The sequence below is a fragment of the Oryx dammah genome, unplaced genomic scaffold, assembly GCF_014754425.2.
Source record: "Oryx dammah isolate SB20612 unplaced genomic scaffold, SCBI_Odam_1.1 HiC_scaffold_4, whole genome shotgun sequence".
Taxonomy (NCBI): domain Eukaryota; kingdom Metazoa; phylum Chordata; class Mammalia; order Artiodactyla; family Bovidae; genus Oryx; species Oryx dammah.
In genome coordinates this window covers 82,142,252-82,166,213 of record NW_024070188.1, presented here as the reverse complement: position 1 = coordinate 82,166,213, position 23,962 = coordinate 82,142,252, and the positions used below count along the sequence as shown (strand labels likewise).

General features: G+C 47.4%; 1 protein-coding gene across 3 annotated transcripts in view; it reads right to left on the bottom strand.

The window, feature by feature from the left end:
- FNDC1 (fibronectin type III domain containing 1) overlaps positions 1-23,716 on the bottom strand; it is a 112,086-nt gene extending 88,370 nt beyond the window's left edge. For all 3 annotated transcript variants that reach the window (XM_040238914.1, XM_040238915.1, XM_040238916.1), the window contains exon 1: positions 23,436-23,716. In XM_040238914.1, the coding sequence (XP_040094848.1) occupies positions 23,436-23,547 (112 nt within the window). In that variant the 5' untranslated portion in view covers positions 23,548-23,716. The remainder of the gene's footprint in view (positions 1-23,435) is intronic.
- Between the last annotated feature and the right edge of the window lie 246 nt (positions 23,717-23,962).

Here is a 23,962-nt window from a genome sequence, read left to right as displayed (position 1 = left end):
CCCCACTCTGGCACGTATCTGGGCATCAGATACTGACCACATACTCAGTACTCACGTAAATGACTGATGGATTGACAAAAAGACGCTAAGGTTAGACTACTGAGGTCAGCCAAGAGTCCCCCTGAGGACCAGGGAGATGAAGCAAGTAAGTGGAGACATATGAAGGAATGTACACGCTACACAAAGGCACAATTTAGCTTCTGGCACCCTCTGACAAAAGGGAATTCAGGACCCAGATTGTCCAATATTCTGGAGGTTTTTCTAAGAAGCTAGAAATCCTGGATTTTATGTGAAATTTCTCCATTTTATACTAGCTCAGTTAATTGTAAAAAAAAAAAAAACACTATGTGAAGAAGCACATACACACCCACACAACCACACACACACACACACACACACACACACACCAGCTGGCCAGACTCAGTCCATTGGCTGCCAGTTGATGACTTCTACCTTAACTCCGGGAGCAACCATTTATTTGCTGATCCTGACAACTTCCCAATGTCCTATTTCAATTATGAGATTCCCATGGGAGTCTGGGTCCATCCAAAAGAGCTCCAGGTCAAGATGAAGGCTAAAGTCTGGAGAAGAACCAGGACTAACCCAGACCCTGAAGGCTTAAGGCACAGATCTGCTCAAGGACTCATCTCCCACCTCCAAAATTCCCTCTCTCCCCCACGAGACCCAGTGGCTGTGAAAAAACTGGCCTGTGCTCCAGGGAAGTAGAGAATATCCATCTGGATCTGGGGAGGGGAGGGTAAGGTGTTCCCTAGGCTTCAGTTACTCGTACAACCAATATCTTCCACATGCTCAGCTCCCAACTAACCATCCCAGACCTAGTCCCCACTGCCTATTTGAGAGGTGCATGTGAATTCCAAACTGAACACATTCAAGATTCTTGGTTCAGACACACCACCCACCCTTCAGGGTACAGGCCTATCCACAGGGCTGGAAATAAATATGTTTCTAGAAAGAGAGCTCTACCAAGGGCAATTTCTCAGAATAAGAGAAGGAAAGCTCAGAATCCATTAATACAATGAATCAAGGGTAAGACTGACCCCAAAATGGCACAATTCCTGGAGAAATGCTTAAGACTATGATTCAGAATAGTAAGTGAATCTTTCTGGATCCAAAGTGTTGTTTTTGTTTGTTTGTTTTGCCTTAAAAAAATACCATACAATTACTTGGTTATATTCTCCAGACAAGCAAAAAGACAAAGGAAGGTAGACAGATGGCAGATGCAAAGAAGAAGTTGTGAAGCCCCCCACTGAGATAGCTTCCCAACCTGATGGACTTTAGCCAAATCTGCTATACCAAAGTGTTAGCGCACAGAGTTCAACAAACATCAGAGGAATGAATGAAAACTCTAAGCTGGATTTACAGCCAACCTGCCACCTATAAACAAAACAGTAGCCGACAAGCATGCTCAAATTCTTTCATTTCTGTGACAGCACTGGATGGAGCTGCCACTCACAGAATCATCATCAACAGTGAGGCTATACCCCACAGCCGAGGTGGAAAATCCAACTGGTAAAACATTGAATAGGTAGAACCCAGTATGTTCTGAGGCAGTAATACTTACTGAGAGAAATGACTCAGACAATAGCAGTTTGACTTGACTTGAAAATCAAATCTGAAAAATCTATTTGGTTCTCAAAACTCACAATATATACTACACAATTTATAAATCCATGTTAAATAGCCACAGTGGACAATGATGAAAATATCAATGATTGGACAGTGATGAAAAAGGACCTATATGTTTCTCTTCAGCTGATAAGTTACAAATCACACATAATTTTTATCTCATCTGATTAAATGTATGCAGGAGCTTTCCCTGGATTTGAAGCATGAGGGACAAAAGTGGTCCTTATGAACATCTGAATTCAATCAATTTAAGAAAGTAGATGTTGTTGTTTAGTTATTAAGTAGTATCTGACTCTTTACAACCCCATAGACCATAGCCCACCAGGCTCCTATGTCCATGAGATTTCCCAGGCAAGAATACTGGAGTGGGTTGCCATTTCCTTCTTCAGGGGATCTTCCCAACCCCTGGGATCAAATCCATGTCTCCTGCATTGGCAGGTGGATTCTTTACCACTGACCCACCAGGGAAGCCAGGAGTCAGAAAATCAAACTCTCGGGTTTATTATTGCTGAGGTTGCCCTGGAGAAGGTGGATCTAGAGTGTGACTACCGTGGAGCTTTCTGTATCCCCTCCCTCTCCAGTTCTAAACCCTCAGGTGGACACCACTGAGCCTGCAGAGTAGATCAGCTCAGGATCACTGCCTCACAGCAGGGTGAGGGCAATAACCCTGGCCTCCACCCAGCACACCCCCTCCACCACCACAGGCAAGCAGGAGTGAGAGAGGAAGCAGCCTTCCTGCAAGATGAACTCCAAGAGGAGACCAATGTGACTGTCTCTGCTAATCCATAAATGCCTCCGCGTGGAAAAAGTAGAACCGTGGAGGCTGGGCTATCACCACTCACCCCTCCAATCAGCTTATGTCCAGCAGGGGAGCGAGCACAGGATGAGGAGCACGGGGAGGGGACAGTGGAAGTTCCCAAGCATCCCCAGGGGCTTGTTCCCTCATCCCACTGGACATGACCATCAATCTGAGGTCAAGTGTGGCTGCCTTTTCAGAGTGAGGGTCCAGGCCACTTCCCCCTCATTCAGAGCCTCCCCCAGTACCGATCACTCTCCCACCATGTACCCTCCTGGGGTCATAGGTGGGAAGCCCTCCCCAGCGCACCCCCCACCAGAAAGCTCTGAAAGGAGGAAGCCTCATTCTTCAACCAACCCCAAAGCCAAGTTGACCTGTAGCCTGAAAATCCACTTCTGGCCTTTTCTATTTCAATCTCAAATTTTGTCCAAGCTCATGGGATCCAAAATAGCCCACAGGATTTAAACAATGAGATGAAACGACAGCATGGAGATACTCTGAGGATATAATACCAAGTTTCAATGTAAGTACCTTCTATCACAAAAGGCCTAGGGAAAGTGTAAAGTCAAAGAGTGAAGGCTTCTCAGCCTCGTGGCTTAAATGAGATGGGAAGAGTTGAAGTCCACACTGCTCTCCTCCCTTTCTTCTCATCCTGTTTAGCCTCAGCCCAAAGAGATTCATTCAAATGCCCAGAGGGAGTCAGGGTTCTCTCAACTGCCATCTCTGCCATCTTTCACTGGAATTGGTGGCGATTAGGTAGCTCAGTGGGTAAAGAATCCGCCTGCAGGAGACACAGAAGATGTGGGTTCGATCCTTCGGTCAGGATGATCCCCTGGAGAAGGAAATGGCTACCCACTCCAGTATTCTTGCCTGGGAAATCCCATGGACAGAGGAGCCTGGTGGGCCACAGTTCACACTGTCTCAAAGAGTCGGACATGACTCAGTGACTGAACACACATGTGCAGTGCTTCAGGATTCCTTGGAGTAAAAATAATTGAATCCAAAATCTCTCTAGAGAGATGACATTTCTGTAGAGTTCCAAGACCCTAAAAAAAAATCTCTGCACAGCAGGGAACCCAAAATGCACCGTGTGAAGGACACATTATTTTTTCTACCCAGTGAAGCTTCCCCCAATTCTTCTGGTAACAGACCTCTGTCCTTGTTATCCCAGCCAGCCCCGAAGTCTTCACAGGAAATGTTCTCATTGGAGCCAGACCCTGGCCACTGCCTTAGCCTCTGGCTGGAACTGTGGGTGACCAGCTCTTACTGTCCCACGGAGAAGAGACCAGAGATAGAGAGAACAAGTCTAGGGCTCCCTCAGACCAGCTCAGCCACTGCCCTTCCCAATGTGCAGTTTCACAAGCCAATGGATTCTGGGATTTAAATTAGTTCAAGTTGGGCTTTCGCCACTTGCAGTCAGAACCTAATGGATTAAGAGCCTATTAATCAAAATCTTCTATGGAAGTCAAAAATAACTTTCTAAAGCTACCCCGGCAGCCAGTACATTTAGTCACAAAAGGCTGCCAGTGGAGACACGCCCTAAGACATGAAGGCAAATACCAGCCAGAAATGGCTGCCATTCTCAGCTAAGAGCTCCCTGCAGCCCACCCAGTCTGGCAGGGGAGGCGGAGGAGTAGGAGGGGACAACCCTGGTTACGGAGAAAACCCCCAAAAGAATGTTAAGAGCTTGTGAAATAAACCGGTCCCTAAAAACCCCAAAATGGTAAAATTATTTCTTAAATATACCAAGGATTGCTCTTTAATGCACTAAAACCTTCATGTTTATGTAAGTCTCCCTACTGCTTCTTTGTTTGAAATTCAATTCTGACTTTCCACTGGAAACCGCCAAATAGTTCCCAGACTCTGAAATGAAGAAAACACAAATCTCAGTGTAACCACGAATGTTTGACCAAAAATCCCATCGATATGCCAAGAAAGGTTATAATGTACTGAAGTGCAGTGTAGCTTGGGGGAAGAAGCAACATGATCTACAAATCTGACTATGATTCTGAGGAAGATTGGGAAAATCCAACAATTATCCATAAGATCCCAAACAGCACAGGAATATCCATCCAGAAATGCAGAAATATCCAGATGGTTGGCAATGTGTGGGCAAAACACCAAAATGACTGAGTTTTAAATAATTTTTCAAATGCATGTTGGAATTCTATTTGCCAAATAGTGAGGAACCTTCCCTTAAAAAAAAAAAAGAGGAGCGGGGTGTACATGGTGTTTTGCAACTGTGGGAAGTAAGACCAATGCTAGTAAAATTGATAGATGGTTGATTGAGCTTTCCACCTGGAAAGCTGGGGCTGGGTAGACAGAGTCTGGTATTAAAATAATGGCCTGGCTCTTCTTCTGATATTTCACGCTAGGCATGGGGTTCCATTAAAGTGTCCCCCACAGTTGGCATGGTTCTCGAGGGAGAGCTGCAATAAAAAGTGAAACCAAACTCTAGGTCATTGGAGTCTTTAAACTTAAAAACGCTCCAGGGAGCTGAAAGAGCTCTGCCAACAGAACCTCTGAGGCCCCCTTGGGAACCACACAGTGCCGGCCTCCTGCAGAGAGAAACACCAAGGCAAGCAGATGTCCCAAATCCCTCAGGAAATCAAGGGCAACCGAGGATCTCGAGACTTTAACCTTGGTTCACGGTCTTCAAAACCCAGTCGACTTCTCCAGGTCATGGTGACTTACTGGATTCCACCCCATGCCCTCAAATATGGCAAATATGTCCCGTCATAGTTACCTGGTGAGGGTGTAGACGGAGAAGCTAGGAGATTCCAAATGGCCCAGACAACTCTCGTGTGTGTCTGAAGCCCCTGGCCGGGTTTCCTAATGACCAGAGGGGCCAGCCGGGTCCTGCTACTCATCTCTCCGGTGGCCTCTGCTAAACCTGAGACCCCAGCCACTTCGGGCATTTTCTAGTATTTTGATAACAACAATGCATCATTTTATTCAGATGAAAAAGCTAAACTCACATGCATACATGCCACTGTGCTTATAAGGGCACGAGATGGTCACTGCATACAATTGTGAATCACATTTTTTCTCCCTCAGCTCAAAGAAGCCAAATAGTGAAGCCTCCAAATCTCAAAATTCAAGTCACTGGCTCATCCTTAAGTAAGAGTTTGTCTATGTCCTTTTCCATCCTCTTTGGACTGTCAGTGCCAAGGGCATCCATCCCTGGGCAAACATCCTCCACGCTGGTCCAGCTTCAGGAGGCCTTGTGTCATGGACAGAGCAGATCCTCACACTCGGCTTTGGGAAACTATTCCCCTTGGCGGCTGAATGCAAGCTGGTTGTGCTCGAGGCTGCCAGGCACTCCTGTGGGCACTTGAGGACTTCTCAAGGGGAGAGCCTGATGTCACATTGGCAGGGCTTTCTCCTTGGTCCCCAACCTCCCACCCAAGGCCGCTTGCACCCTTGACACAGCCACAGTCCTCTGATGCTGGTAAACAAGGGGTGTCATTCAAGCACTCTCTCATCACCGCAAAGGTTAACAGCTCCCGGTGAACAAAGTTTGCTTAGAATGTTCTAGATTCTTGGTTGTTTGTATTTGGAGGAAAACGGGTGATGAGAGAAAGTGAGAATATTTTGCTAATCTAGTTTAACCTCATTTTATTCCCCTCAATCATCTTCTTTCTTTCTCCCCCTCCCCTCACCCCACTACCACCGTGGGGAATATCAACAGAGCAGAAAAGCACACAAAAAAGTGAAGCAGCAAAGAATTCTGCTTCAAGACAAACAGCAAGTGGCAAAGTTAAAGTTAAATACTCAAACCCAAAGGGCACTCTTAAAATGAATCTGCCTTTGCCCTCAAGATGTTTTCTGAGATGTTTTAAGTTGAATTTTTTACTAGTCCCAGGCAAGCCAAGTTTCCCAGCTAATTAAGAACAGTTTAGCAGTCTGCACTGAATTCAGAAGCTGCTGCACAGACATTGTGGGTTGGGTACCAAAGAGCCATGCCCAGCTTCTTCTTCCTCTCTCACCATCTTCTACAGCAGAGGCGAGGATACAAAATATTCATGACCCTTCAGCTTCCCTTGTAGCTAGGGGTGGCCACGTGGTCAATTCAAGCCAATGACACTTAAGAGGAAGTTACTGCTGCCACTTCCAGGAAAGCAATTAAAAAAAAAAAAAAAAAAGTCAGGACCTGCTGTCATGTGCTTTTTCCTTCTGTATCTTCCTCCATTAATCCTGCCTTGGGATGTCAATACAATACCTGGAGATGCCGCAGCCATCTTCCGGCATCAGTCAAGTGACAAGTCTGAGAATGATGCCCTGGCCTGCAGTGGCAGAGTGAAAATACTGGGTCCCTGTGAGCCTCTCTGCCCCTGAGTTTATTGGTGAGTAAGATAAACAATTCCTTAACCTGTTTAGCCACTGCTCACCAGATATCATGTCATTAGCAGCCCAATTCATTGCTCCTTGATAACATCCTATCTGGGTCCATAAAAACACTTTTTTCTCTTAATTTCTAAATGAAAGCTTCTTTGTTTTAACTTTAATTTCTTCCTGTTTGTTGTTTTTAAGGGATCCACTCCAGGAATTTGACTTTGACAATGTCGATGCTTTATTTGTCAGTATGCCACGAACTTGAGTAAGGACACTGATGCAGCCAGAAATTAGAGTGAACTGAACCAGCAGAGCTGGCAGAACTTGATCATTAGTAGTTAAGGTTTTACAGCCCTTGGCCATTTTATTCAGGAAGCAATGTAAGCAAAAGCTACTGTTTCAAGACAAAAACAAGAATTTTCCCATCGAAACCACCAACTTTCCAGAATGGTTTGATGGTGGTAGTTTGGTTGCTCAGGCATGTCCCCTTACAGGGACGATGCCATATGTATAACGAAAGTAAAGGTTTAGTCGCTCAGTCGTATCTGACTCTTTGCGACCCTGTGGACGGTAGCCCGCCAGGCTCCTCTGACCATGGGATTTCCCAGGCAAGAATACTGGAGTGGGTTGCCATTTCCTACTCTAGGGGATCTTCCTGACCCAGGGATCGAACTGACCTCTGGAACCAGTGTCCTCTGCTTTGGTGGTGGATTCTTTACCGCTGAGCCACCAGGGAAGCCCCCAGAATGGTTTAGGGAAAAGAAACTGGAGGAATTCCATAGATACACTTATTTATGACAACCATAAGAAAACAAAGGACCCTGAAAAGAAAATGCCTAAATAAGAGAAGGGAATACAGGACTCCTGCCTGCTCTTGACCAGCAGCAGAAACCCAGAAACCAATCCTTCTCAGGTTTTTGTGGGATCTTTTGCACATTCTTCAAATTCAGTTCGCGGCTGAGAAATAGTTTCTTAAAGAATAATCATTGTTTGCTGGTCCAGCTTAAATTCAGCCTACTACAAACTGCTTGACACACCAGCCAAAAAAAACTCCTTGAAAATTCATTCCTTGTCCCAAAATGTGAAAGTCATTGTCTAACTATGTTAAATACTTGGGCATTACTGTCGCTAAAATCACCACTCATCTTACTCAGAGCTCCCTAAAAAATACCCTTAGAAGAGAGGCCAAGAAAATGCTATGGAGAGGAAGGTATAAAACAGGGTGACTGAAGCTGACAGGACCAGAAGCCAGCCGCACAGATCCAGTGACAACCCAGATGGCTGAGGATAATCACTTTTTAAAATATATTTTCACATTTAAAATCTTTTAATATTTCAGATAATAGCTTACTGGTTATGAATGGGTTTAGAGGAAAATAAACTAGCAGTGGAGATGAAAACATTCACAACACAGCCAATAAGCAAACAGTTCAAGTACTGCAGCGGGACCATTGGTGAAAAGGGAAAACCAGAGTCAGCAGTAAAGGAGGAGAAAGGTAAGGAACACACGTTACATGCCCGCTAAGGCCAGCCATTGCATTTACTTCTGCAACAGATATTTACCGAGTACCTACCAGGTGTCAGATTCTGAGCTCTGCACTGGGGACCCACAGGTGGCTGAAAAGAGTTCATACATGCAGGCTAAGTTGCTTAAGTCGTGTCAGAGTCTTTGCAACCAGTGGATTGTAACCCACCAGGCTCCTCTGTCCTTGGCATCTCCCAGGCAAGAACACTGGAGTGGGTTGTCATTTCCTCCCCCTCGATCCCGACTCAGGGATCGAGCCCGTGTCTCCTGCGTGGCAGATGGATTCTTCCCCACTGAGCCACCTGGGGACCCCGCATGATGCAACTAGAGAAAGCCCACCACACCACAACAAAGACCCAGCACCACCGAAAACAAAAACGAAAGAACTGAATCTTAGAGAGTTGAGTGACTTGCCAACGGCACGCAGCTACGAAGTGACGGTGGTCACAGCCAGGCGTATCTGAGACCACAGACCACGCTCTGCCTACTGCGTCTGGTTGCCTCTCAGCCCTGACTGTGGCTGCAAGGAATAAATGGAGCCCGGGAGAGAAATCGGAGCCAAAGGTATGAGACTGAAAGTCATCAGTGGAAGCTGAATTCACGGAGGCATGAGAGCTCATTGCACTGAGCGAGCTCTTGTCAGCATCAGGAGGACCTCATGCTGCTGAATCCTTGTTCCTGGTCCCGGACTTACCCTACTTCCTGAAAGCACCTCTCCTGTCCTCCAGCCCCACAGTCTCCCGCCTTCTAGGGCACCCTGCTCCCTGCTTTCTCTTCCCCATCGCTGGTCTCCTTTCTCAGCTCCTCCCCCTTTGCCAGGACTCAAACATTCAAGTGCTTCTAAACCCCGCTCTGGACCACTCTCTTGTCTGCGTGCACTTCCAGGGCCTTCTCTAAGTTAGCACATCCAGTCCCAGGATTGAAAACTCCATTCATTTGCTGATGGTTCCCAAATGGCTTCTCCTCTGAGCACCAGGGTTATTCAACCACCTACTTAGCATCTCTGATGGAACCCAAAGAACACTGATGTCTAAAAGACGACTCAAAGTTGTTTAAAATCTGAAATATTCGTGATAAAATAGAGAACCAGGATTCAGGTTGCATCGTGGTAGACACGGGTAGAGAGATTTTCAAGAAGAAGCGAATATCCATCAGTGTCAAGTAAAGGCAGAGAAGAGCCCATTTTTCTCCACTTGTAAATAGGACATGCCCACCCTATTCAGGTGCTTTCCAGGTGGTGCTAGTGATAAAGAATCCACCTGCCAATGTAGGAGATGCAAGAGATGCAGGTTCAATCCCTGGGTCGGGAAGATCCCCTGGAGTAGGAAATGGCAACCCACTCCAGTATTCTTGCCTGGAAAATTCCATGGACAGAGGAGTCTGGCAGGCTATAGTCCATGCGGCTGCAAAGAGTCAGACATGACTGAGCACAACTATATATATTCCCTATTCAAAGCTCCAAACCAAGCAAATATGCCACTGAGGTTTCACTCTGAAAATATTAAACTTAATTTCTTCCTTTGTTACGGCTACCCTCAAAGGATTGATGTGAGAATAAAATGTGAAAGAAAATCATAACGCACTTAACAATATGAGATACAGGAAGAAGAGCCACAGGATTGATGTCACCAATTTCAACCCAAAAGAAAATGACCCAGCAGGATTCCCAGTACCTAGGCTCTGGGCCAATGCTCCCTCCTCAGAGAGCACCACTGGGCCTTGGGTTTTCACCTTCCTCATTCTGGGGAATTAATTCACAGAAGGTACTTACTTACTAGAATTTTTAAATCTGGAGAGCTGGGTCATCTAATCCCATCACCCCTATTCAGTCTGCCTATCACTGATGTGTCTAAAATAGTCTTCAGTCCTTGCCATGACTAGATGGTTCTCCCCAGTCAAACCCCAACAAGTTCCCCCGCCTTCAAAGGTGCTTGCATGCTCAGTTGCTCAGTCATGTCTGACTCTTTGTGACCCTATGGACCATGGGATTTTCCAGGCAAGAACACTGGAGCAGGTTGCCATCTCCTCCTCCAGGGGAACTTCCCGACCCAGCGATCAAACCCACATCTCCTGCACTGGCAGGCAAATTTTTTTACCACTGAGCCAACTGGGAACCCCACCTTCAAAGGTAAACAGCTATGAATGTGTCGATTGGGTGACATGGGATTACTAAGCAAGGCACTGCCCTGGGATACAAGAGGAGCAATCACAGATACGCACAAAAGACAGCGGTGTTCAGTCTCCTGAGGGCAGCACCCTGCTGGCATCTGAGAAGAGGAACAAGGGCATCAGATGTGAAACCCCAGTTGAGTGCGACTAACAGTATATATTGTCAAGGGTCAGAAAGTCCTCCCCAGGCTGGGATGACTGGAGAACAAAGTGTGGTCTCAGTGTTCCCAGAGTGGAGCACTGGCCACTGCTCTCCGCAGCTTGAATTCTAAGAGGACATTTAATCTCTTAAATGTTTGCCCACCTGATGTGAAGAACTGACTCATTTGAAAATACCCCAACACTGGGAAAGATTGAGGGCAGGAGGAAAAGGGGACTACAGAGGATGAGATGGTTGGATGGCATCACTGACTCAGTGGACACTGAGTTTGAGTAAACTCTGGGAATTGGCAATGAACAGGGAGGCCTGGCGTGCTGCAGTCCATGGGGCCACAAAGAGCTGGACACGACTGAGTGACTGAACTGAACTGAATCTCTTAAAACTCTCATCCAGTCTGCCCTTTATCCCTCAGAATGTTCCTGAATTGTTCCGTGAAATGAAAACTCATTACTACTTCAGAGCATCAGTGGACCCTGTGGAACTCACCCCAGAGACCTCTCATGGGATCTCTGAGACAAAAGAGACACACAACATGCTCAGACATTAGCCATGTCTCATCTCCCAGAGGTCTTCCTTCCTGGGTGTTAGAGTCAAAGTGTCGTCATGACAACTGTAAGACAAGATCGGCCCAGGTCTCAGGCAGGGGGCATCATATTCTCTGTCCCTCTTTTCTCTTCCCCTTCACTGTGGTTTGCGTCGATATCCGTAGGTACGTTTGTGGATTCTGAGAGTTACTCAAGATAAGAAGATGCTTCAACCCTCCCAGTCTAAGAAAATAATCAAAAGAAATTGTTGGGCGGGGTAGTGAAGTGAAGTCAAAGTCGCTCAGTTGTGTCCCACTCTTTTCAATCCCATGGACTATACAGTCCGTGGAATTCTCCAGGCCAGAATACTGGAGTGGGTAGCCTTTCCCTTCTCCAGAGAATCTTCCCAACCCAGGGATTGAACCCAGGTCTCCCGCATTGCAGGCCAAGTCTTTACCAGCTGAGCCACCAGGGAAGCCCATAGAAAATGGTATTAAAAGCAGCAGGGCCGAGGGATGGTTAGAAAGATAACGTGGTGGCTTTCCGTGACACAAAGAGTGTCAGGGAGTCAGACACCCTGGGAAAGCCAGGCTGCCACCTAGACATCTCCACTAGGGAACACAACCCAGATAAAAGACAGTCATACATCCCAACTTTTACTACACAGGAAAATAATGCGGACTGCATCAACTTTGAAGTGCACCCACCAGGCCAAGTCCTCAGACAAATTTGGTGGTTCCCCTTGTCAACATTCCCTGGTGGCTCAGATGGTAAAGCATCTGCCGGCAATGCGGGAGACCCGGGTTTGATACCTGGGTTGGGAAGATCCCCTGGAGAAGGAAATGGTAACCCACTCCAGTACCCTTGGCTGGAAAATCCCATGGACAGAGGAGCCTGGTAGGCTACAGTCCCTGGGGTCGCAAAGAGTCCAACACAACTGAGCGACTTCACTCATATGTCAATCTTACAATTCTAGGTACATCAGTGTAAAAACATTCAGAACTTCACACTCTCTGGCAGGTGGAAGTCGTTACTAGATGATTTTATATTGCTACTGATCACATTGGATGCCGTTATTTATTGTTACAGCAATTCCAGCTCCTTTAATAAGTCTTTATAGCCTGTGCCTTAGAGCCGAGCAGAGTTACTTGTCCATAGGAGACCTGGGTGAGGGAGTGAAAGTCACTCAGTTGTGTCCAATTCTTTGCGACCCCGTGGACTGTAGCCCACCAGGCTCCTCTGTCCATGGAATTCTCCAGGCAAGAACACTGGAGTGGGTTGCCATTTCCATCTCAGGGGACTTCCCTGAGTTAACTATTTAATCACTGACTTTATGAATGAAGGCTGTAGCCAGGCTGGATCTATGAATGCAGCTCACTGAATGTGTGTAGGTGTTTGAAGCTCTGGGTTCACAGTTCAGCACACAATACAACACAGTGACTCGTGTCTGCCCACATCTCAGCTCCAGGCCAGTGTCGGAGGCTGTGTGAATTCTTTCACCTACTGAAAAGGAATCGTGTTGGTATGTAGGCATACCACATGTCGTGGGTTGAACTGTGTTCTCCAGAAAGATATGTTGGGTCCTAACACCCAGGACCTGTGGATGGGATTTAGAAACAGGTTTTTGCAGATGGAATCACATAAAAATGGAATCATGCTTGACTAGGCTTGGCCTTGATTCCATATGACCCATATCCTCATAAGACGACACACAGGGAGGATACCACGTGACAAGGGAGACGGATGGAGTGATGCGTCCACAAGCCAGGAAACACCAAGGATTCGGGAAGTCTCCAGAAGCTAAGGAAAGGAAGGATTCTTCCCTAGAGCCTTCAGAAAGAGTACCACCTTGCCCTGCAGATCTCAGATTTCTACTCTCCAGACCTATGGAAGAATAAACTTCTGTTGTTTAAAGGGACATGCAGATTGTGGCCCCTTGTCCTGGCAGCCCTAGGAAATGAGTGTATCTACCATGTAAAAGACCCTGATGCTGGGAAAGATTGAAGGCAGGAGGAGAAGGGGACGACAGAGGATGAGATGGTTGGATGCCATCACCAAATCAACAGACATGCGTTTGAGCAAGCTCCAGGAGATGGTGAAAGACAGGAAGGCCTGGTGTGCTCCGGTCCATGAGGTCGCAAAGAATTGGGCGCCACTTAGTGACTAAACAACAACAACCACATAAGTAAAGTTCTTCACTCTCACCACAAGTGGGGCTTCTAACACAAGCGAGCACTCCTCAGACCCACTGGTTCAGGTGAGAGGGACACACGCACCCGCCCCACACCCACCAGCCCACACACCAAGCTGGTGTCAGGTCATCACACACAAAAAGTAGAAGCAAAAAATAAAGTAAAAAAGTCAACACACACAAAAAGTGAAGTCTGTCTTTATTTTCTTGGACAGACTTTATTTTCTTAGACTCCAAAATCACTGCAGATGGTGACTACAGCCACGGAATTCAAAGACACTTGCTCCTTGGAAGAAAAGCATGACCAACCAATACAGCATATTAAACAGCAGAGACATCACTTTGCTGACAAAGGTCCATAGAGTCAAAGCCACGGTTTTCCCAGTAGTGCTGTACGGATGTGAGAGTTGGACTATAAAGAAGGCTGAGCACCGAAGAACTGATGCTTTCAAACTGTGGTGTTAGAGAAGACTCCTGAGGGTCCCTTAGATGGCAAGGAGATCAAACTAGTCTATCCTAAAAGGAAATCAATCCTGAATATTCACTGGAAGTGAAGTGAAGTGAAGTGAAGTCACTCAGTCGTGTCCGACTCTTTGCGACCCCATGGACTATAGCCTACCAGGCTCCTTAGTCCATGGGATTTTCCAGACAAGAGTACTGGAGTGGGTTGCCATTTGAACTAGTAAATGAGTATACCTACCATGTAAAAGACCCTGATGCTGGGAAAGATTGAAGGCAGGAGGAGAAGGGGGCGACAGAGGATGAGATGGTTGGATGGCATCACCAGCTCAATGGACATGAGTTTGAGCAAAGTACGGGAGATGGTGAAGGACAGGGCAGCCAGATGTGCTACAGTCCAGGGGTCACAAAGAGTTGGACATGACTGAGCGGCTGAACAACAAACAACAAATGTCATATGTAATTACTACCAAAGAAAGCACATCCGATCATTCAGTGAATATTCACTAAGCACCCCCTATTTCCAGACAGCATTCCAGGCAATGGGGAGACTTCAGTGAACAAAACTGACCTAACATCATATGATCACGGAGCTTTGGTTCCAGAGGAGGAAGACAGGGAATTACCACCACACACGTGAAATACACACACTCTCAGGTAGAGACAGAGGTTATGGAGAAAAATAAAGCTGGTGGAGGGTAGATTACACCATTAAATGGTGGGGCGTGGTCAGGTGAGACCTCGTGAGAAGATGATATCCCATAAAGAAACTGAAGACAATGAGGGATATCCCATACGTGTTTATGGACAGTTGTTCAGGCCAATGGAACAGCAAGTGCAAAGGCCCTGGGGCTGGGAGGTGCCTAGCACACAAGGAACGAGCAAGGAGGCTCGGGGATGGATGCTGAAGGTGAGGGAGGGCCTGGTGTATGAAGATGATTATCTGTAGCCTCAAACACTTGCTTGGAATTGGTTTTCTATCTGAGAGAGACAGAAGGTTATGTGACTTCATGCATCATGAGAACCACTGTGCTGGGGAGCGGGGGTTGAAAACAGAGTGTAGGGTGAGAGGGCAGGAGCAGGGGAACCAGTGAGAAAGTTACTGCAGTAATCCAGGTACGATGGCGTGGACCAGGGTGGCGTGGCCCCTCCCTGCCACACCAGATTCCTCACCGAGTATCCAAGTATACACAGAAAGTATGGGCAAACTAACTGCTGTGATCTCAAGCAGAAAGGGCTAACACATATACTTTTTAAAAACAGGCTTTTGCCAATCTCAAAAGGTTATATATACAAGTCCATTGATATGATGTGACTTTTTTTGGGGGGCGGCATGCCACACAGTATGCACACAGTTAGGGATCTTAGCTCCCCAACAAGGGATTAGACCCCCTCCGGAACTCCCTGCAGTGGAAGCATGGAGCCTTCATCACCGGAATGTCAGGAAAGTCCCTGATATGACATTCTTGAAAGGACAAAATTACAAAGATGGAGAATGGATTGGTGGTTGCCAAGAAGCAGGGAAGAAGGGAGGTGGGCGTGGCTGCCAAAGAGGAGTGGGAGGGGTCCTTCTGATGGAACTTTCTATATCTCGACTGTGATGGTCGCACAGGCTACACGTCTGGTGAAATTACACACACACACACACACACACAAGCACATGACGCTGGTGTACGCTGGATAAAGTCAACACACAGCACCAACGTCAGCTGCCCACCCACGGCAGTGTGCTGTGGCCCTGCAAGATGTTACCTGGGGGAGAAACCAGGGGACGGTCACCAGCTCTCTGCATGACTTCTTACAATTGCAAGGGAAGTCTACAACTCCCTGGAAATAAAAACTTCTAAAAACCATTTTAGAAAAAAGAATCTTTTATACCTATAATGTCGTCCAAAGCCTTATTGTAATCTGCCATAAAGCACAAGAAAAACAAACAGAATGAAGCATTAAGCATAGATTGCATGTGAGATATGTTTATGAAATATAGGTGAAACTCACAGCTTGTTTTAATCATACACTATGAGTGAACGAGAAGTAGATTGGGAGAAAAATGTGACTTCATAAAATTTATTAAGAATAATAGGTTATTTCCCTTTAAAACATGGTGCAGATGGGACATATGAACAAGATGAAATAAGAGTAGCACTTACAGACAGATAAGGATGGAAAGTCACTGGGTATGAACACGCAAACTCTGAACTGACAGTCACCCCCTAAATCGACCACCCATTGGTGACACCAGGTACAGTCCCATTCAGCCCTGACATTTTTGTCTAGGGCAACAATCCCTTAAAGCTTTCTTTAAACTGACCCACAGCGAGCACAATAAGCCCCCCCACCCCCTTTACCCCCTCACCCCCCCCCTGCACCCACCCACCCCCACCCCAGCTTCAGTGGGACAGCCTCACCTCCGCTCTCCACGTGCTAGGTGGAAGCCGCAGGCAACAACCACACAGCCAGGCCATCGCCAGTGCAGACAGGTTGAGTCTTCTCAGCAGAGGATTTTATTTTTATAAAACTCTATGAGGATGAGGTGGTACTGCACTCAGGAGATGGTGCTGGCTGCTTTCCCCTCTGTTGCCTCAGAGAACCCGTCGGTGTTAACAGGCACCCTGGCCGGGTTCAGACAGCAGCTCACGGGGCCCATGCGCCCCGGCTGCCCTCGCCTGACCTGGCCTGGGCTGGGGTTGTTCCTCTGAGCTCCCAGGAGACCACACGTGCCGCCTCAGCTCTCCGGCCTCTTTGGCCCTGCCCAGCCCTGGGAAGTCCAGCTGTGGTGAGTGTTGGTGGGTGCACAGGCAAACAAACGTAGAGTCATCTCAAATTAGGAGCCGTGGTTGCACAGCTGCTCGGATTGCTTATCATGATGCTAACTGGTTCCAGCCGCGGCATGGGGGGTGCAGGGACCCACTGTCCACCCTTTTCCCACAAGCCACACAGGTGCATCCGCAAACCACGTTTGCTGGCTTGGACCAACCATCTGGCCATGTAGAACGACCTTCTAACCCTGAAATGCATCTTTAAAAGCAGAGACATTACTTTGCCAACAAAGGTCCATCTAGTGAAAGCTATGGTGTTTCCAGTAGTCATGTATGGATGTGAGAGTTGGACTATAAAGAAAGCTGAGTGCCAAAGAATTGATGCTTTTGAACTATGGTGTTGGAGAAGACTCTTGAGAGTCCCTCAGAATGCAAGGAGATCCAACCAGCCAATCCTAAAGGAAATCAGTCCTGAATATTCATTGGAAGGACGGATGCTAAAGCTGAAATTCCAATACTTTGGCCACCTGATGCAAAGAATCAACTCATTGGAAAAGACCCGATGCTGAGAAAGATTGAAAGATAGGAGGAGAAGGGGACAACAGAGGATGAGATGGCTGGATGGCATCACTGACTCAATGGACATGAGTCTGAGTGAACTCCAGGAGTTGATGATGGACAGGCAGGCCTGACGTGCTGTGGTCCATGGGATCGCAAAGAGTCGGACACGACTGACCGACTGAACTGAACTGAACTATTTCGGTGCACTTATTAAACCCATCTTAGGATTTGCATCAGTGTCCCTGAATACAAAAAGAATCCACAGAGCATGGAGGGGGATGGATATTGAGAGAGACAGTTTCACTAAAACTCACTCAAAAATGACTTCCAGCACCCAGAAGGCAGGCACCACCCCGCGGGTTCCAGGGTTCTCACCCATCCTCCAGCTGCTGGAACCAGGGCCCCTGGTTCTTTCTCACCAGCAGTCAGGTGAAAATTGTTAACTTGCAGGCATCACAAGGAGTGATGTGTCCTTCCTAGGTTAATATCTGAAGGAAGCTCCAGTGAGTAGCAGAAATGAAAAAAAAAAAAAAAAAGAGCAAAACACTGAGGGAAAACCAAAGCAGGTAACTGAACGTGTGTTCTATAAAGCCCCCCAACCACTGGGGCCGCAAAGCGAGGGGCCCGCGGGGAGCGCCGCGCGGCGGGAAGGCCCGGAGCGCCCTCTAAGGGCCGTGGGCCGCAAACACTGCCGTGCGCCAGGCCGAGAGCTGAAAAGGGAAGAAACTGGGAGAAAAAAAAATGTCTTCCACATGACGTCACCTAATACTCAAGGCCACAAAAATTCCTTATTCAAAATTTCTAAGGTTTAACCATCTGATCCATAGTGGAGAACTTTCCTTAGTAAGATGATAATAGTAACACAATTCCCCCAAATTAAATTAAATCCATCTTCTTTGTAACTAAGACAAGGATAAATATATATATATATATATATAAATACAGAGAGAAAAAATTTAAAATATATATTAAAAATGAAAGATTTAAAAAAAGGAAAAGACAAGTATAACATCTTAGAAGGAAAAAAGGATGTTTGCTATGTGTTTAACCAGTATCTCCCTGATTCCAAATGCTCTAACGTTGTCTACTAAAGTAATGAAAATATCCATCCCCACCTCCCAGTTACCCAGTCCTCCCCAAAGGCGGCCAAGTTTTCGATTTCAGGTGTATCCTAACATATATATCCTATGGCTAAACATCTGGTTATATATACATATATATTCTTTTCTCTTCCTTTATATATTTAAATACTGACCCCCATATTTTCTAACTGAAACGAAACCTTCTGATAAGAAGTTTTATTGTAACTCAAGAAACTCCTAAATTCCAAAGGGACCAATAAAAAGGATCTGCTTCTTATCAGCAAAGTCATGGAGACTTTCCTGAAATCTCTGCATCTAATCACCTCCCCCCACTCTCACTCCATGCAGTATCAGAATAATGCCCCCCCAAAAATGTGCATGTCCGAATCCCCAGAACTGTGAATGCATGACCTCACACAGCAGAATCAACTTTGCACATGTGATTAAGTTAAGGACCATCCAATGTAATCACAAGGGTCTCTATGAGCGAAAGAGGGAGAATGAAGGTCAGAGAAGGTGATGCATGGATGCAAGCAGAGTGAGGTCATTGCTGGAGAGGCCACCAGCTGAGGATCTCAGCACCTCTAGAAGCTGGAGAGGGTGAGGAGAACTGGATTCTCCCTCAAGCCCAGAGAAGCAACACAACCCCTGATCGTATCCCAGTGAAGCCCATTTCAGACTTCTAACCTCCAGAACTATAACAAATGTGTGTTATTTAAAGCCACTAAGTTTGCAGTAACTTGTTACAACAGCAAAAGGAAACTAATAGACCCCTCCACTCCTCATCTCCAACCAGGCCAGTTTTGGGGGAACAGGCCCTTAGGTCTTAAACAGAGCTAGGGATGGTCTTGGTAAGATGGTACCCTGGAACTGACCAGTGATAACTTTCCAGGGACACAAGTTACCACTCTGCGATTCTATCACAACCTCTAAACACTATTAATGAATTCTGTGCTCAGTTGACAAAAAGCAAAGTTTTTTCATCTGAGGGGAGGGAGTCCAATGCACAAGATAAAAAGAGAGGGGGAGCTCACCCCCTCCTTTCAGAGGACAGAAGGAGGAGGGAAACTCTAAGAGCTGCATGGAGCCTGGGCCACTAGGGGCAGAAGGAATCTTTCATTTATTCGGTCTAATGGGGACTGGGTCTGAGTGAACTCCGGGAGTTGGCGATGGACAGGGAGGCCTGGCGTGCTGTGATTCATGGGGTCGAAAATAGTCGGACACGACTGAGCGACTGAACTGAACTGAATGGGGACTGACTAACTGGCCTGAGGTCACAGGGCAGGTGAAGGGCGACAGCATGGAGACACACCCACGCACCTTGATTTGCGCCTACTTTCTTTCTATACCTCAGTTGTCATCAAACTTCCTGTTCTCAGATTCCTTTCTATGCTTAAATTAATGAGGATCTCACAGAGGTTACGTTTATGTCTACTTACTAGAAATTTAATCCTGGAAGAGGTTAATCTATATACCTATTAATTCATGTTGAAATAGCAATAGTAAACCATTACAAGCCATCATAACAAACTGGATTTTATAATAAACTGTTTTCCAAAATAAAAAAGAAATAATGAGAAGAATGGCATTTGGGGCATTTTGGCAAATCTCTTTACTGGAGGACAGTGGGATCTCCTATCCAATTGCAACCTATTGCAGTATATTGTTTTCGCTGGAGTCCCCCAAAAACATCAGGCCTCATACAGATATTGGAAAAGTATTTCAATAGCCTTACAGATAATTTTGGAAAGTTTTTGATACTACACCAAAACTCATCAAGTAGTAGTTCCTTAAAGGTTAGCTGCAGTGTACAATCTGAAACCATATAAAGAAGTTCTCACATTTTGTTACACTGAAAATCTACTGGGCTATTTTGAACTTCAGTGGATCTTTTAGCCAGGCAAGTTTTCATAACACTGTGCATCAGTCACTTGGATTTACCAGTTCACTTGTCTGTGCAGAGTATCTAAACGTTGATACACTTTATAACACAGTATTTCAAAATCATTTATATCACCAGCTATCTTGTTAGAAAATTGTCTAAATAGTGGGACACATTCAAGCTTAGGATGTTGGCGGTGACTTGGCAAAATTCTAATTTTCACTTGACAGCTCAAATTTTCTCACTGGCAAGACATATGAGCAGTTATTTTACCAGAAGCAGCAGCCCACCTTTGTTCATTTTTTGAGATGTCTGCCAAATACCCAAGCCAAATAATGGGTTTGTTCCCAGCCCATTATTTAAGGTGATGTTCCATAAAAAAAAAGAGCAGCTAGCTCAGTGCACACCTCACACTATCACAACTGCTTTCTTGCACAATTACCAAAGAACTTCCCTGGTGGCTCAGACAGTAAAGAATCCACCTGTAGTGCAGGAGATATGGGTGCGATCCCTGGTCAGGAAGATCCCCTGGAGAAGGGAATGGCAACCCACTCCAGTATTCTTGCCTGGAAAACCCATGGGCAGAGGAGCCTGGAGGGCTACAGGTCATGGGGTCGAAAAGAGTCAGACATGACTGAGCAACTAACACTTCCACTTCACTGATGAACATGGGCTGTCAGAAGAAGTATTAATCATGCCTTTCCCATTTCTTCACACAGCATATTAAAAAGACATGCATACAAGGGTAGAGATTTGGTAAAATCTCTCACTTTTACTCTTGCACCAAGGATATTCTTCATTGAAACTAGCATGTCTGAAAGATGCAATGACCCTGAGTTCATGAGGGCACCAATGCCAAGATTCACCCTAAAGCACCACCAGTTTTCCCACTAAACTTTTGTACCGTCTCCACAGTTACCAACACTGTGAAAAAGGCAAATAGTATCTTAGTATTACTTTGAAAATTGCTTTGACCTTGAGGATTCCCTAAAAGAGTCTTCAAGCTTTAAAGAAAAATAAATCACCCCAAACCACCCTAAGATAACCATTATAAATATATGACAGTGTGTATGCGTGTGTTCTTATATGGTTTCTAGAAAAGTGTCTTATCAGACTGAGAAGTGCAATCATAATTTTAATGGTGGGGTTGTATTTTATTGTAGGGAGGGTGGAGGGGGTGAAAGGCATCACTTGCTTATTTTCTTTTACATTTTAATTGACCATCAAGATGAAGGGTTTATTTAGGTCTTCAGCATGCCCTGCAAATCATCTCTGCTCTCAAGAAAATTCCTCTGAGCTGTGGTGGGTCCACCACTAGGAATCTGTCTCTGGGGGATTTCATTACAGAGATTCTGGTCCCAAAGGTCTGGGGACTAGGAGAGGCTCTGACTCAAGAAGCTTGTTAAGCCCATGCATTAGATAAGCCAGAGAGGAAGCAGTGTGTCCACAGCCCTGCTATAACCAAGAGTCCAAGTCTGGGGCAGTGACTGTAGCTATTACAGCAAGACAGACAGGAAGCCTTCCGGAGAAGCAGATGAAATACATTTTGTGACTCCAATGTCTTCCTCAGCACAGGGAAGCTCTCGGCAGGTTATGTCTGTTCCTTTCCTTCTATCATTTAAAGGCAGTGGATATGCATTTCAAAATACGCTTGTCCTCCTTTGTCTGCTTCTAGTCTGGTCATCATTTTCCTGCAAATCCCACGTCAACACAGTAGAGAGAAGTGCCAGCAAGCGTTCCAGCTCCAACATTCCACAGCTCAGTGATTTACAGAGCAGAAGGCGAGAGAAGCAGCACCACGGAACACAGCTGGGTCCCGGGAGCAATCACAAGCCACCCGGACCTCAGACCCACTCAAACGTAACCATCAAGCAGGTGGCAGAGCAGTCTAGCAGGTCCAAGGCTGTAAAATGCCCACATGGCACCGGATCCAGTTTCAGTCTGCTTTCTGATACTAAAACTCTTTCAACATTCAGAGAACTTTAATTTAGAGGCGGGGAAAAAAGCCATGGGTTGTAGGTTGGGGGGGGGGGGTGTTGAAAGGTTTTAAAATAGTCTTATTATTGATAAAAATACTATAAAAATATTCAGACAATGCTTCCCTAGAAGTAGCCAACAGAGAGGAAAAAACCCATAGCTGGAACTGCCTTTTATGAACAAGTGGCATCTCAGCACTTGGCATAATCCTGAAGCAAGCGTCACACATGAGGCACCCACCAAAAAGAGTCACCAAGCAGTGTGGCCGTTTCCCCCTTTCACTTGTAGTAAGAGAGCAATCGAGACACGAAATAGTCTCACAAAGCAAGTAGCCCTCCTTGGAATCGCCTCTGAATTTTTTATAACCCAGCTGGGAGTGAACAGTATCAACAAAAATGTCCATTTCTTGGATTCCTACAAACCAATGTCATAAATAAAATCCACACAGTGTCGTGTGAAAATGCCTGTACAGGAGGTGGAAACAAAGGCCACCAACGGCTTGGAGATGAAAACCCTTGTCTCTCTCTCTGCGGGAAACCTATGAGAAATGTGATCACAGCGCGCTGGCATTTTCGGAAAAGCAGTTGCTCACGTTTCAGCCCCCGAGGAAAGAATCCACCCCGTGCCCAGCCTCGGCCTTAGGGGAAGGGTGAGGTCCTCCCGAACCGACTCCCGGCTTCCCCTTTCTCCTCCCAAGACAGAAGTCCTCTCCCAGCTCCAAATTCCCACAGAGATGCACCCTAAGAGCCGGGTTTCTCCTTGGGCACCGAGGTACCCGACCGTCCCGCGGCGGCTCAGGGCTCTCCCCGCGCGCTCGTGGACGTGTCCTGCAGCGACACCTCCCTCTGGTCTCCTGGGAACCGTTCACCACACACCAGGCATCCGTGCCTCGGGGCAGGTGAACAGGAGGAAAAGGAGGATGCCTCGCGGGGGCGGAAATTCTGGGCGAAGGAAAGCGTCGCCCTTACTCCTACCGCAGCGCCGAAAGGTCACTTTTCTTTTCCTCCCGCGCCCCCCACTTTTTTTATTTCTCAGGCTTTTCTTTGCCTGAATGTTCCTGGGATGTCTGATTCCGGGCATTCGACGGCAAAATTGAAACCGAGGAAGCTGAGGTCCCCTGCGGCTAACCGTGTCCCTGCGCTCGCCTCCCGCGCGCGAGGCACCGAATACCGGGACCCCGTCGTCCCCAGTCGCCCCTCCACGCCGGGACTCGCGAGCGATGAGGACGCACAGATTAGGGACCCGACATGCAGCCAGTACAGAGCAGGGAGGGCGGCGGTGCCCGGAGCGACAGGCGGTCGAGGGGCGCATGGAAAGTGGACAGAGGGGCGCGAAGAGCCCGGCGGCCGAGCGCGGGACTGCGCGTACCTGGAGCAGCCCCCGCCGGGGAGACGACGGGCAGCAGCGCAGCTAGGAGCAGCAGCGCCGCCCAGGGCAGCGGGCGCCGCGCGCGATGGGACGCCCCGACCTTGGGGGCCATCGCGAGCCCCGGGGTGCGCGGCCGACTGGGCCGGGCGGCGGGCGGGAGGGCGCTGGGCGAGAGTCCGGGAGTGCGGAGGGGCTGCCGTCGGGTCCCCGCCGTCGGTGTGCGTCTGAGCGCTCTGCGCCGCGCCCGCGCGCCCCTGGCCCCGCGCCGAGAGCTCCCGGCCTCGCGCCCCGGCCGCCGCGCTCCGCACTGAGGCCGCCGGCCGCCAGCCGCGCCTTTTAGCCGCGCGCGGGCTCCCCCTGCCGGCGCGAGGGCGGCGGGGGTGGCGGCCCGAGGCGGGCGGGGCGCGGGGCCGGGGCTCCGGGTGCCTGAGAGAGGCGGAAAACCGCTGGGCGGGTTTGAAAACGCAGGGATTGGGGGCGCCCCGCGTGTCTAACCTCCTCTGGCTTGCTGGCTCAGGAAAGGGCCC